General features: G+C 44.7%; 2 protein-coding genes across 9 annotated transcripts in view; both read left to right on the top strand.

The window, feature by feature from the left end:
- The window catches only part of ASAP1 (ArfGAP with SH3 domain, ankyrin repeat and PH domain 1), a 156765-nt gene extending 148420 nt beyond the window's left edge, over positions 1–8345 (top strand). For all 5 annotated transcript variants that reach the window (XM_065054401.1, XM_065054398.1, XM_065054402.1 and 2 more), the window contains 2 exons: positions 3532–3654; positions 5677–8345. In XM_065054401.1, coding sequence (XP_064910473.1) covers positions 3532–3654; positions 5677–5751 — 198 coding nt within the window. In that variant the 3' untranslated portion in view covers positions 5752–8345. The remainder of the gene's footprint in view (positions 1–3531; positions 3655–5676) is intronic.
- Positions 8346–13626: 5281 nt separating this feature from the next.
- CYRIB (CYFIP related Rac1 interactor B) overlaps positions 13627–14946 on the top strand; it is a 101801-nt gene continuing 100481 nt past the window's right edge. For 2 of the 4 annotated variants that reach the window (XM_065054410.1, XM_065054413.1), the window contains exon 1: positions 13627–13773. The gene's annotated coding sequence lies outside the window, so the exon portion shown is untranslated. The remainder of the gene's footprint in view (positions 13774–14946) is intronic. The other 2 variants (XM_065054404.1, XM_065054406.1) reach the window with 2 other exon arrangements.

The following is a 14946-nucleotide window of genomic DNA, read 5'->3' as shown; positions in this document are numbered from 1 at the left end:
GGGGTTTCCAAGGCCTCTTGCATGCTGAAACAAATCTTAGTGATATAAAACAATGGCTTTGGGAGCATGACAGTGTCTTTAGATCCATTAGGGAACTTGGGCATTTTTATCTGTGCCAGTCATACTCCTGAATTGATGGGTAGTTTTCTTTGCTGCTTTTGCTCCCTGCTTTTTGTGCCTTAGATTACTAGAACATTTGTGTATCTGACTTCTGTAAATTTAAGAAAGAATGTTTGCACCTATTGTCAGTAGATAAAAAATTTGAAGTACACGTAAACTGTGACAAACTAGTAAATGTTGCTGTCGTGAGTATTTAATGTCGGTGTATTTGAGTGGTTAACGGAAGTTTGGATATATTACTGAAGTGGCAAAATTGACATAGCTGGATGCTGTGGAGCAGCAGAACTGGATTCCAGGTCTCCTTTTGCAACCCCCAATTCATTTTGCTAGCCAGTGCAATTTCCATCCAACAGAGGATTCTTCATGCATATGTATGTTGAAATCATTTTATGAAACTCCAGAGCTCTCAGGATTTTCATCATTAAGAATACATCAAAAAGGAGATGGTTTTGCTTGTCAAATTGGCTATGCAAAGCACTTATGTGAAAGGAAATAAGACTTCCCTTCTTGTAGTGAAAGCAGGGGGTGAGTTTCTGCCTCCTCGTGCTTGTCTGAGGACAAACGTTCTCAGGAACCACCACCTGTTTGGCTTTTGCCACGGGCTTGTCTGTGAGCTCCTTTCAAAACTGAGAGCGACAGGGTTGTTGCTCGGGCTTCCTGAGTGTTCTGAAGATTAAATAAAATAGCCCAGGAATCTGATCAAAAGGTGTCTGCAACTACCATTTGTTTATTTACCTATGTGTAAACATAAGCAGGCAAATGATGCTGGATATTCTCAGCTGTTTGTCACTTTATTAAATAAGGGAAGAAAGCAAAGAGTGGGTTAGTGCTGGGGTTTGGTTGGTTGGTTGGGGTTTTTTTGTTTGTTCTGGTTTGGTGGTGGTGGTTGTTTTTTAAACTGTCACCCTACTTTACACAGAAAAATGCAGTGTTCTCCAAATTCAGCTATTTTCCACATGTGCAGTAAATTAAATAGTTCCACTGTTTAGCAGTCATCAATATTATGATGCACCCATGATAGTTTCCTTTTGGTTTTCTGCACATCATTGCATGCACACTTGTATCAATTCTTGTCCACTGCAGTCTTTCTTGGTCAAGTCATAATGTGCAAGAATTGGTTTTCATGTGTCTTGCCTGTATTTTCATCCTCTCAGCACAAACTGCTCAAATTCAGCATCGTGGTGCAACATTCAAACCCGTGACAGCAGCCGCCAGTACTCGTGGTTCTTCCCTCTTGGCTTTGACTGTTTAGCCACTAAACAGAGGAGCACAAACTTCTTATTGGAAGTTTTAGCCAATAAATTGTTCAGAATGATTAGGTAAAAAAAATACCAATGCTGTTAATATATAAGGACTTGAAAAGAGATTTTTAGAGGAATGAAACTTGCTTTGAGTGTCTAAAATCACACTGAGCACCTGAGTGTTCTTCTGTGTGTGTGTGTTTTCTATAAAGGAGACAAAACATTACATTTTCAACCAAATAATAAACCCTCCCTGTTCTTATTTACATTTAATTATTAATAACCACAGCAGTTTATTATTATTCAGTGTTAAGCACAGAAGTCTTTTCTTAATAAGCACTAATATTGGATATACGAGTCAGGGTGAGCATCATATTTGTTTTACAGTTGCAAATGACACGTCCTGGCATTGCTTCTATTTCTTTACACATCAATGCCTGAAACTGTGTTCCAGAAAATACACACCCTATTTAGATCCATCCTTTTTTAAACCTTCCCAAGGTGAAATACGCTTTGGGCTTGAACTCTTCTTTTTACTGAAAGGAATAGAATATTAAAATGTCATTTGTGGTGCTGATCAGAATGAACCAGGAGCAATCGCCGTAATTTTTCATGTGTCCTTACAAGCTGAGTTGCATACAGGTCTCTAAGTCTCGAGGAATTTAACTTTCTTTAGTCTCTCTATTAATTGAGACAATTTTTATCTGGCAGAAGTCGCTTCTCTTCATCACCAGAGGATTGATTGGAAACGCTCTTAGTTTGTAAAGGTTCTCTGGAGTTCAAAGCTGGGACTGGTTCCAAATACCCATTAATATTGAATTCCAGTCCCTAGTGATAGTTGATATTTTTGTTCAAATTGCACGAATTTGTTTAAAGAAGAGAAAGTGTTCTTTGAAGTAACTTCTTGCTGAAAAAAAACCCCTTTGATCTCATATGGACTTCACGTCAGGTATTTCTGTTCATTTAGCTTGAGTATGGGGTTTTTTTAGTCTTATGTTGTTGCTTTAGCTGCTCTGTCCCTTAGATTCCTCTATAATTGGTATTTTTCTGCACCTTGAGTTGAGTATCTGTGCTCTTTGCTGTGTGTCTGTTCTGCTGTTCATCTGCAGGGAGGTTTTTTTGCCAAAGCATGGAGCTATTTCAAATAGGTTGGTAATAGCAAAGAGAAGACTCCCTAGGAAATTTCCTCTGTGAAGTTACTTTTGGCTCAAATTCCTCTAAATCTGCTGACCTCTTCCTCCGTAGCCCTTCTGCTTCCCATCTCCTTGTGCTCTTCTTGGTTTTTGCGTTCTCCTTGTCTGACTATTCCTGTTCAAAGAAGAAACTGTAGTTTTTGTAGAAGTGTGGGTATGAAAATACAGTAATATGAAGTGTTTTGCTGTGGATATTACTTCCTTACTCTATTTGGGAATAATTTAAAGCATTTTCCCTGCCGTGAGAAACAACTGTTCAGGGAGGAGTCCACGGCTCAGGCTTTTTCACATGAATTAGCAGAATGCAGCAACGTATGACCTAGAAAATACTTGGACGCCGAACAGTAGAGCTGTGAGAATATGTATCCTGAATTATCATCACAAAATAGTACTGCCATCTGAAACTGAGATTCTTTTAGTAAGAAATTGCTAACATTATGCATGAAAAATCACTCAAAAAGTACTTTCCAGTCCTGTGACTAGATCCAAAAAATCTCGGGATACTGTATTTTTTCACTAGGTCCAAAACAGTAAGGAATAATGGGATTTCAGGGCAACATTTTCTTCAGCCTTCACCATTCAGAGGAGGCTGGACTTCATTTCCTGTTCATGGTGGGTTTTTAATGGTGTAGTAAAGGAGAAAGAAGGTGTTTGTGGACCGGAACAATGTAAAGACGCTATTTAATCTTTCTTTACTGGAGGAAGCATGGGTTACTTAAGCTGTGCTCTACAAGTTACAGTCTCTTGGGAGTTCTGAATCTTAAGAAGAAGAAAGCCTATATTGGCATAGGTAATTGTTTTAAATTAACCCTGTTGAAGTGGAGTTTTTAGAATTTATGTCCCCAATTGCAGGGAAAGCTATTTGATAGTCTTCACCTTGTTGTAAAACAGAACATCATCAAAAGGCAAAATTCATAGAATATATATGTTTTCAGTGTTCCTTATGTCCTTCATCTAAAACCTCATTCTGTTTCTAGGGGAAAAACAAAGTTAGGCGAGTGAAGACCATTTATGACTGTCAGGCAGATAATGATGATGAGCTCACATTTGTTGAAGGAGAAGTAATTATTGTAACCGGTGAAGAGGACCAAGAGTGGTGGGTACGTATGTTTTCCTTATATAGTTCCACGTAACTTCTTTACGACTTTTAAAGGGAAGCCTCTTTGTCCAAATTTGGGGGATTTGACATTATTTTGGTTTGTGGGTGTTTTGGTTTGGATTTTTTTGGTTGGTTTCTGGGAGTTTTTTGCCTGAGCTAACATCCAGCCCTTAAACTCATGTTAGAGAAAGACCCTTTTCTCTGGTAGGGTCTGTCTCTTCCAGGGAGTCTGCTAGAACCATCTTAAGTTGGTTTGTCTTTATTGCTGCTTCATAACACATATTTACAAGTGTCACTCTTCATAATGCACACTTGCCTTTCATTAAATGGAAAGGTGGTGATTTTACTCTATTTAACACGCTTACACCCTTCATGAAAAATGTGATAGGGAATTATCATAAGTTCACCAGAAAGATTAAGTTATACCTACAGGGCTTGCTGGAAGTCTGAAAAACTATTTGTAATCGGTGCTGTAAGGTGATGTTTGTCCTCCTTAAATGGCAGGTAGTTAACAGTATTTTCTTTCTCTTCTTCCCTCCCATGCCATCAGTTTGTATCACACTCCCCCCTCCTCTGAGCTGTCTATTCTCTGTGGTTCTTGAGTACTAACGCCCTCCCTTGACACTCTGTTTCTTGCTTCCGAAGCCCTTGCCACACCACACTGCCCTACCTGACAATTGTTACTGGAGAAAAGGAGACAGGTTTCATTTTGAAAACAAACTCTTATCGCGATGCTGCATATGATTTCCTAATCTAAGCGCAGCGCAACCTTTGCTGTTTGAGTTCTAGCTACACGTTTTCTTCTTGCTCACCGTTTCAATCTGGAAGATTTTCAAATGAAAAGATGGTATCACAAGAGCAATGCCCAGGGAAAAGCTGCTGCATTCACCGACCCGTCCAGCCCCTGATTACTGTTGCATTACTTGCTGAATCTGTTTTGTGAAGTGGCTTATTAAGATCCCGGGGTACAAGCCTGACAAGTTCCATGGAGTGCACCAGGCTGAGCATTTCCGAGAAGGGAAACGAGGGCTGTTGACTCATATGATTCAAAAAATTGGCTCTATAAGAGGAAATGGCCAGCCCTGCATGTTTCCCCTTCCCATTTTGTTAGCTTGTGGAAGAGGAAGGAGGTGCAGTGTTGTTCTGAAAGTAGTGAGCGTAGAATTCTCTAAACCATGTCCCTAAGAGCCTCATCTACTTACGTATTGTTTGCTGTAATTACACCATACAGAGACCTTAAGCAAAACCAGAAACAAAAATCTTACGCTGCAGCAAGATGAGTGTTATGTGGCCAGTTAAGGCTGCTACTGCACTGCTCTCAGCTTGATAGTTGTTGATAATTATGCATTTTAAACATGCCAAGTTCATATAGGAGGTACCTTTAAAAATAAAAAGTTGCTTGGCTATTTCTTCATAAATGATTATTATACAAAACATGTAAGAAGTTGTACATGAAGGCTGCGTAATCAGATGATACTGCGATTTGTTATAAATGCTACTATGCACATAAATCATTAGGAATCATACTAATTGAATGAGAAAATAGCTCCACTTTAAGTGAAGCATGCAGATTATCATAAATAACTTCACAACTGTAGCAGATATTTCCCTCAGGTGAGATGGTCAGGATTTATTCACTTAACTAAGACAAATGGGTTTGAGAGACGTAAACTAACTTGTGGTAGCGAGATATCAGACAAAAGAAAATACGCCTTCTGTTTCAGTGAGATTCTTGAAATCTATGCAGCCCTTCTAGATTTCCATATTCAACTGTAGTTGTTTCGTTCTCTTTAGATTTAGTTGGGTAATTTGGCTTATTTATGTTTGTATGGTTTTATTTTGTTCCATTATGTAAATTCAAATGTTGACTAAGATCTGTTTTAAACTGTCTGAGAACTCGCAAACGCGCTGTAGAACCCATGCAGTTCTGTACCACTTTTCAATGATGTGAATGCCGTTTACAATCTGTACGTGTACATATGCACACACATATATACGTGTACGTTTTTCTCCTGTGTTGCAGATTGGCCACATCGAAGGACAGCCAGAGAGGAAAGGGGTCTTTCCAGTGTCCTTTGTGCACATTCTGTCAGACTAGTAAAAACAAACAAACAAATCCTAAACTTGAGCATTGCACATTCTTCATGCGAGACGGGCTTTTTAGCAAAAGCGAACGCTGCTGCCTCCCTGTAATCCTGTGCACAACTGTATATATAGCTGCTGTTACAAAATTAAGAATTCATTTAAGTTTCACCTCATGAGGTTGAATTATATGTCTTGTAAATATACTGTGTTATTCTGCCTTTGCCAGTATTATGGTAGCCTTGGAACCTGGCACGCCTTATTGGGTTCGTTGAAGCCATCCTCGGCATCTAGCACTTACATCTCTGTCTATGCTGTTCCAAATCCATATGAACTGCCAGCTTTCCAAACGTGGGTGGTCTCCGTCAACCATGTCACTGTACAGAAATGACTGTTCCTAATAACTCGGTATTCTCGATATACAACTAGCAGAAAGTTAGAATGAGTGAATGGTTTTGGACAATTGAAAAATCAGTCTGCAGTTTCTAAGTGTATGCAGTTTACAGCTATGAAACCCACTTCGGTATTTATTTAATATAGTGCTCGGTTAAGTGTAATTATGAAGACAAATATTCACTGACTCTACAGATAACAGTAATGTTTTATGGTGTGCATACGGCATTTCATGTTTATATTACGTGGACCTATGCCAAACTGTGATTGCAGTTCCCCTGTGATATTACCTCACTATAAAAAGTTACAAATTTATTTCATTCAAAACCTTATTTTCATGAAAATTAGTCATATTGTTCTTTAGTAGATATATGTGAAATTTGCTGGTTTCTTTCACTGAATTCTTAGTAATCAAGGACTTCTAGAAAATGTTAACTGTTGACATTATGCATGCATTTAGACGCTTACTTGAAACCTGCCTTTGTACAAAAGTAGTACTGTAGTCATATAGCTACATTTGAAGAAAAGAACATTTTAACTTAATTGCTATTCAGATTAATGTGAGCTTGCAACAGTATTTGTTTATAGCTAAATTGGCTCTTGGAAAAATGATTTGGGGGGGTTTCCTCTGTCTTCAACCTTGCTAAAAGTTAGTTACCTAAGATAAAATTTCTTCAGTGCTGATGCAAGGATGAACTTAAATTATTGTTAATTGCTTTTTAAAGTGGAACTTAAGATGACCTCTCGTGCATTGGATCAGGCTGTTAAGGACAGAGCTCAGATGGCAAGTGTCAGGCTGGTTTTAGTGGAGTTCACTAAGCTGTAACTGTAGTAATCTTAATTCAAAGCACCAAGTAACAGACATACTGTTATAAAGCTAATTTCTAAAACAAAAAAAACTTTTGGAAGGCTGCATTTGACCTGAGGTTTCTTGCAAGTTGGTATAAAGTTGCATTGCCAGAAAACACGTACATGTATTACTGAAAACTTTCATTTCCTATGTCACTTTCAACATCCCTTTTTAACTTGGAATGCGGTTGTTTTTTTTCCCATAGTTTGTCTGTAGCAGGTTTCGTTACTTTCATATGTAGTTTTGTATTACTTGCTTTAAGTGTTATTTTGGCTGCAGTACCTAGCACTGCTATTTCAAAGCGGATCGTCTTGGCTGCATGGAGAGATTTTCATGTCATAAAAACACATCTCAGGCGTTCTGAGGGCTTTCATTTTTAATTCAGTTCTACAAGACTGTAGTCAGTGAATATTTAATTCTGTTTGTGGTTAATATAGAAATAAATATCAGTCCAAGCCCCACACGGAGAAAATGCAACACATTTATCAAATGTTAATGGTTTTATCATTTATAACAAATTTTATTTTAAAAGAATACGCAGTGAGTGAGTGAGTGAGCCTGCTGGCATCTGATCTTCAGTATTACCAGCTCCAGTATTTCAGACTTTATTCTGTTCTTTTATGGAAAGGAAGTCAGGATTAGCATTTATTTAGCATTCCATTTTATCCATTACTACAATGTTTTAAGTTGCATTAAAGAACAAAACCTATTCACTTTTGTGGTCAATTGTATTTTTAAGTGATCTTGAAATAAACTGATAAAAGCAAATCATATAAAGAAAACTTAGGCATGTAAAATTATGTAGAGTCAAATGTCTATTCTTTTCTACGCTCTTTAAAATAGTATACATATGCATTTTATAAAATTACATGAGTTCCATCGGGAACAATAGTTCTGTTTATTCTGGCTTACTGTGGGTCATAAGAAATCTGAAAGTGTATGATATTGATTGAGTTTAAGTACAGTATTATATTTGAACTCAATGAGCCACTGTCTGCAATTTTGTACATGACATAGTATTTGGAAAGTCTAAATCTTTATGGAGAATTAGCTGATAAGGGGTTGGGGGGAGGGACAGGGGGAGGTGCCCCCAGAGGGGGAAGAATGCTCTGCAGATGATGTCTTATTTACTGTTGAACAACAGTTGCTATTTATTTTTTTATTACATAGTACATCAACGTGTACAGAAATCAGATCTGGTCATGCCACTAGTTAAAATCTTCTCATTGAATGTTAAGGTAAAGCATCAGTACACACGTCGATTCACATGTATTTAATGTGACAGTTTTTGAGTACTGTATGTGTTAATTTCTACTTTTTTAATATTTAAAATTGCTTTTAAATAAATGTATTCAGTTGATCCCAGATATCTGAACCAGGCCCTTTTGTCAACTGGAATATCTTCTAGAGAGCAAGTCTGGATTCCAAACAGGTAGAACTAAAACGCTTGAAATGTTTTCTCTTGAATATAAAGCACCCCCTATATACTGCAATTAAATGTGTATCTCTTTAACAGCTGGTGAATATGGATGCAACTGCCTCTATCTGGAAAATTTTACTTACTAAAGTTAGCATCAAAACCCTTACTTTGTCCCTGAGTTTCGATTGCTTTCTCCGTGGCTCCAGCAGGCTCTACGGAACGCCAGCCCGGCGTGTCGTGTGTCCTACGGCCCTTGGGTTGAGAAGAACCGCTCAGCGTGGCCCCTGTCCCAAATACAGCTGTTCCTCTGTCCCAGGCAGGATTTCCAAACCCGACAGCAGCTCTCAAACCGCCTCGAGCAGTCCAAACCTTCCCTGGATGGAGTGACTTTATCGCTTAGAATTTCAGCTCCCACCCAGCTCACAGAGGTTATTTTTCCCCTCCCTGACTCAGTTCTTGAAAGTTTCTCATTTAAGACCCTCACTTCTTAAAATTGCTCCAGAAAGAACAAAACACTTGAAGTTACTAGAAAAGAGTGAGAACATCCTTTAGCCCAAGGAAAAATTGGGAGTCTGGTTTGTTTCACCAATAGTAAGGGCAGCAGCGCAGGGCTCAGGAGAGCGCCCTGATGAGACTGCTGCTTCAACACTGGCTTGTAGCGCAGGCATAGCCTGAGTTTGGCATAGAATATCCTGCTCTTGTTAGTTTGGGGCTTTTAAATTTACAAAGGCAAACATAAAGGGTGAAGGGTGTGTGAAATGTGAGGCAGGGGAAGGAGTCTGGTTAAATATTCTGCTCCTGCTCAGCTTCTACCTTGTCACAATATTTCAGATAACAGCGTTCAGAGATGCGTTGATTCCGATACCCTCAGTTCCATGTCCTGTTTGTATTACTTGTTCTTCACAAACATGTACTGATTTCCTTTCGCAAGTCAAGATTGAGGTGGCTCTCTCATATGCTGTTTGGAGCAGAAGCCACCAAGATAAACGCAAGCCCAGAGAACTCGCTTGTTCAAAGCTGGAGTCTGTTCACCCTTTTCCTGGCCAACTTCAAGCTCCTGGTTGAACAGAGACTGACTAGTAATGAAAACCAGTGCAAGTGGTGCGAATCTTAAATACCAATCAGTCAAACTCAGAAATAGCTCCTTGGGACCCAACGAAAACCCAAACATGCCAACCCTATAAATATGATTTAGTTTTTTCCGATGCTTCCCCTCTCCTCAGATTCTGTAGCTCCATGTGACAGTTCACCTGAGCATCAACAAAAAACTTATTTTTCCCCACACTTTGCCTTGTCATATAGTTTAATGCCATTCACACCCCAGACCAGTAACCCACCTCCGCCAAGAAACCAGAATATGACAGAGAAGCAAATGCCTGTAAATAAAGTTCAGCTTCAGACCTTAAATTCTTACAGACAGCTTCCCAATTTAATCTTGAATTTAAGGCTGTTGGGGGTGTTTTTATGAGACACTTATTTTAGCTGGAGGCTTTTCAGATGGTTACAGAATGCACACAGGACTGTAAAATGTTTTCATCTAGATAGCTGCAAGCCAAAAATTTTCTTACCTAATACAAACTAACAATTTCAAATTGTCTTAATTACACTTTCAGAGCTATACATGACATGATTTACAGCTCAGTCATCTGCTGAGTGCTCAGGTTTCTTGATAAGCGAAGTGCTTTTTGTCAACTTGCAGTTCAGCTGACGCCCCCGTGCTGCGGCGTGCACAAAACCTGGGAGTCTTAACCAGTTCTCGTCAGCTGCCGTTCGAGTAACACTAATAACGATAGTGTGTCACCGTACAGGCTCTGCCTTGTTCCTCTGTGAATTACAGAACAGATCCTCCTGTCTGCAGCGAGGCGGGTGTCTGCTCTGGGCTCCTTTTGTAACCGCGGGGGCAGGGGACAAACCATTTGTGACAGCTGTCACATCTGCTAACCATGTCAGAGCAGAGGGGAAGCTGATCCATTTGCTGTGCCACCTGAAGAGTGGTTTGAATGAGCTTTAAGCTTACCTGGAACCGCTACTCCGCAGTTACTACCAGGTTGGTGTTGGTTCTGGTGGTGTCTGATCAGAAACCTCCCCTGTGCTTGTTGCTGTTTGCTGAAGGGTGGTGTGTGGGACCAGCTCTGTTCCCCTTGTGGGATTCTTTTTTTCCCCAAGGCATGAAGATGTTTCTTGTGCTTCCGTTACCCCCAGAAATTTAGAAATCTGATTTCTCACAGTCCTATTGTGTAGATGAATCACCCCGAACACTCAAACTAGACTGCTCCAGAGTAGCTGCCTTAGAGCTGGTTTCATTGTTGGGGTTTTGGTAACTAATCCGTTTTCCCAGTCTCTTTCCCAGGGAATTCTACAGGAAGAACTTAATACATCTGCTTGTAAACTTACAAGAGTAAGGAGTAGCAGGTAGTAGCTTATGTCTGAAGCTGCTCTCAAACCTGGTGCAGAAATGTTTCTCATCTCTCCCTGCTCCCATATCCCCACTATGGTCGTGTCAACACACCTCTGAGCTGGACTTTAGTGTTTAGATAAAAATCTAAAACTCATCGAAAAGAATTGAAAAGTGCTCCTGAATGTCAGACTGAAGACAGACAAGTCACCTCTTGAGCTGGACATGTACAGAAGAGGTCAGCAGCTGTTCAGTGGTGTTTTGTGGTAGTTTCGTGTTGGAGCCTACAGCTTTCCTTAGTGACCTAGTGACACCAGTAGCCACACACTGCTCCAAAGACACCTCAAAGGAAAGCAGACATCATTTCTTCAAATTAGTAAAGATTGTAGTGCCTGTAATCACCTGTCCATACTGCAGGCCACCCTGTCCATGGCTCTAGACTGACATGGCCATGTGCCCAAGCCTTTATTCACTTTATATTCACTTTATTAATTTATGGTTTTTAGTGTAGAGCTGTAGCTCTGCCTCAGTAACTCTAGGCAGTGAGCCATATACTCACCTCAAAGCTCAAGGTTATGCTGAGATTCGAGTGATGTGAAGAAGTGAAGGTCCCTTGTCCATAAGAAGCAACAAGATCTTGGCAAACACTACTGATGGAGGGAGGGCAGAGGACAGCATGAAGAACCTGCCGCAGCAGCAGAGTCCGTGCCCAGGATCCAGAGAGCATGTGGCTGTAAGGAAGGAGGTGCTGCTGCCCTGGGCAGCAGGGCCCAGGTCCCCCTTAGACATGGTTCTGGCACCCTCATTACCTCTTGGGAGCAGGTCTGGAAGAGTTGCCTTGCTCCGGAATGGGTTTTGCTCACTGTTGTCCTTTTACTCAGCACCTGTGTTCCCACCAAGCCTGAGTGAGATGCTGCTGGGTCCAGCAGAAAAGCTCCTTCTGTCCCCCTGTCCCTGCTGGGATACAGTGAAAGTTAAGATGAAAAAGAAAATATTAAAATTGGTGATGGAAAAAACCCTCTGTGCTTCAAAACCCTTGAGAGCAGGATTTTGTTCCTCTCCCTTGCCCACGGCAGTGTTCTGCCTGGATGTTTTGCATGCAAAATGTGGCCCCTGGTGGTGTTTATTTAGACCAGGGTCTCCTGGGGATCATCACCTCCCTCTCTGTAGGGCAACTGCCCAGTCTCCCCATGATCATAGAATCATCTTGGTTGGAAGAGATTGTTAAGATCATAGAGTCCAACCACAGCCTAACTCTAGCACTAAACCATGTCCCTAAGAACCTCATCTATACATCTTTTAAACACCTCCAGGGATGGTGACTCCACCGCTTCCCTGGGCAGCCTGTTCTACTGTTTCACAACCCCTTCTGTGAAGGAGTTTTTCCTGATATCCAATCTGAACATTCCCTGGCGCAACTTGAGGCCATTTCCTCTCATCCTGGCTTGCCTGGTGGAATATAAAATAAGGCACAGCGTGCAGTATGTCTGCATAGAGCTCTCATTACCTGCGTGACTTCTCGGTGTCCTGACCTCACCACTGCCCATGTCTCCATCTGCTTTGGGCATAAGACAGGACTTGTAGCCATTGTGGCCACCACAGTGAGACCTGTGCCGTGGTGTGGGGCCTCTGAGGCTGCAGAGCTGGCTAGAGCATGGCAGCTCCCCGCCAGCAACTGACCGTAAAGCCCGGCAGCAAAATGCCATTTGGAGACATTATCTTAAGACAATTTACCTCCATCTAATCCTGTCCCTTCCTGAAAGGGATTGATGATGCAGGAGAACAACAACATCTGTTGCTGGAGAAAAAGCTGGGCAGACAGGGCTGGGGATCCCGTGTCCTGGGGGGACCCCCTCTCCTCCTGCCACCAAGATGCTGTCAGTTGTCAACATGAGACGGAAGAGAAGCCAAGCAAGGTGCCTCAGAGATGTCACAACTGCTGCAGTGTCTGAGTGCAGCTCCAGATTGAAGGAGCTGTCTGGGTTTGAAGGAAAAACTCAGCTTTTATGAGTTTTTTTAGTTTCGGAGGCCAGTTTCTCTGCCTGGCCAGATAACCAGGCTCTGACTAGCAGGAGCCAACGCTTTGGAGTTGCCAACAGCTCTGTCCCCCGGACTGTCGCCTGCATTGTCCTTCCCGGGGTGTCACCAGCAGCCCACGGCTCCTGCTCCCCTGGGCTGTGCTCCAGTGGAATCTGCAGCCAGGAGGCTGTTGCAGATGGCTGGGTTTGGTCCACATGCTTTTAAAGTTTGCAAGGTATTCCTGCATCTTGCTGGTGCCTTCCTATTTCTGCAAAGCCTTGCTCATGCTCTGCTTTGTGGCATAGAATCATTAAATAGTTTGGGTTGGAAGGGACCTTCAAAGCTCATCCAGTCCAACCCCCTGCCATGAGCAGGGACATCTTCACCCAGATCAGGTTGCTCAGAGCCCCGTCCAGCCTGGCCTGGGATGTCTCCAGGGATGGGGCATCCACCACCTCTCTGGGCAACCTGGGCCAGTGTTTCACCACCCTCATTGTGAAAAATGTCTTCCTCATGTCTAACCTGCTTGGCGCACGCTTGCCCAGAGCAGCCCGTCTGTCCGAGACGGGTCCCCTCAGCCCGGGACACCGCTGGCTCCTCACAGCGGTCCCTCCTCACCCCTGGGCCACGGAGCCCCCGCCCCGGGCTGGGGGTGGAAGCAAAGGGCTCTGACCTGCTCCCCATCGCTCCCCCGGCGGCTGCAGGGGACACGCAGAGGGCAGGGGCTCCCACCCGAGCGCCACCTGCCCCGCGGGGCTGCCCGGGGCGGACACCGGAGAGCGGGCCCGGGCGCGGCGAAGGTGCCGGAGCCGCCTGTCCCTCCCCCCGCGCCGCTTCCTTTTATAGCGATGCGGCACCGCGCCCGCCGCCGGCAGCCAACCTGTGCCCGAGACGCCGCCGCCCGGCAACCCGGAAAGCCCGGCCAGCCCGGCTGCGCCCCGCGGGCCGCGCCGCCGCTCAGGTACGGCAGGGCTGCCTGCGGGCCCCGCGGGCGGAGCGGAGCGGAGCGGGGAGGGCACGGCTCGGGGGAGCGGAGCGGGGCGGTGGCGGCTGCCGGCGGGCGCCCCCCTGGCTCGGCGGCTGAGGGGAGCGGGGCGGCGGCTGAGGGGAACCGGGCCGGGGGGATGCCGCCTGAGGGAGCCGGGCGTTGCGCACCGGTGGGGAGCGGGGATCTCCGGAGGGGAGCCGGGCAGGGGCCGCGGAAAGGCTCGCCCCGCCCAGCCCCACTGCCCCCCGGGGCGGGAAGGCGCAGCCCCGCGGGAACGGCGGAGGGTGCTCGGCCCCTGCCCGGGCTCTGCCCGCAGCGCCGGGCCGCCTGCGAGGCCGCGGGCAGAGCCGGCGCCGGCAGCACGGGCAGCCGGGGAGCCCCGCAGCGAGCCCCGGTTCGTCCCCAAGGCCGGAGCCGCCGCCTCAGTTTCCCCCGGTGCGCGGGGGCTGAGAGGCCGCCCGAGCCAGCAGGTGCCGATGGCCGCGCTGTGTCTGCGAGGGACACAGGGGTGACAGGAGACCCTCTGGGGGTGCGGGTGACAGATCCAGGGATGGCTGTAACAGCCCTCGCACCAGCCAGCACGGTCTCCAGCACCTGCCAGGTTGAACCCGGCAGCGGTGGGCTGGGGTGGTGGCTCCAGCGGGAACCAGGGGCTGGGACCGCGTCCTGTGCGCGGTGCGCGCTGCTGCTGGCTGCCCTGCGCGGGGAGCCGAGCCCACGCCGTTACCGGGCTGCTGCCTGCACTGGGTGCCGTGTGTTTGGCCGTCCCTTGGTGCTCGGACAGGCGCCAGGTTGCAGACTTTTCAGTCCTCATGGTTCATGTAAATCTTGCACCTGCAGCTGACTAAACATCTAAAAGTTCAGTGCGGCAGCCAGAACTGCACAGGACTGGCCAGCGAGGAGGCAAGAGAACTTCTGCCTTGGGGGACCTGGGACTCCCTTGTCTGGGCAGGGACGGCGGTGTCGTCGTGATCATGACTGTGTGTGAAAATACCCCTCTCTTAAGCAAGTTGTAGCATTTCAAAAGGATTAGTGATGAAACAGAGAGGAAATAGCACAGAGCAACCCCTAAACCATGAAGGTTAACTGGCTTTATGGTCTGGAGGGGCGCGACCCTTTTGCCATTTAAAAATGAACCCTAATAAT

This window comes from Columba livia, chromosome 2 (genome assembly GCF_036013475.1).
Source record: "Columba livia isolate bColLiv1 breed racing homer chromosome 2, bColLiv1.pat.W.v2, whole genome shotgun sequence".
Lineage (NCBI taxonomy): Eukaryota > Metazoa > Chordata > Aves > Columbiformes > Columbidae > Columba > Columba livia.
This window is presented reverse-complemented; position numbering and strand designations above follow the sequence as displayed.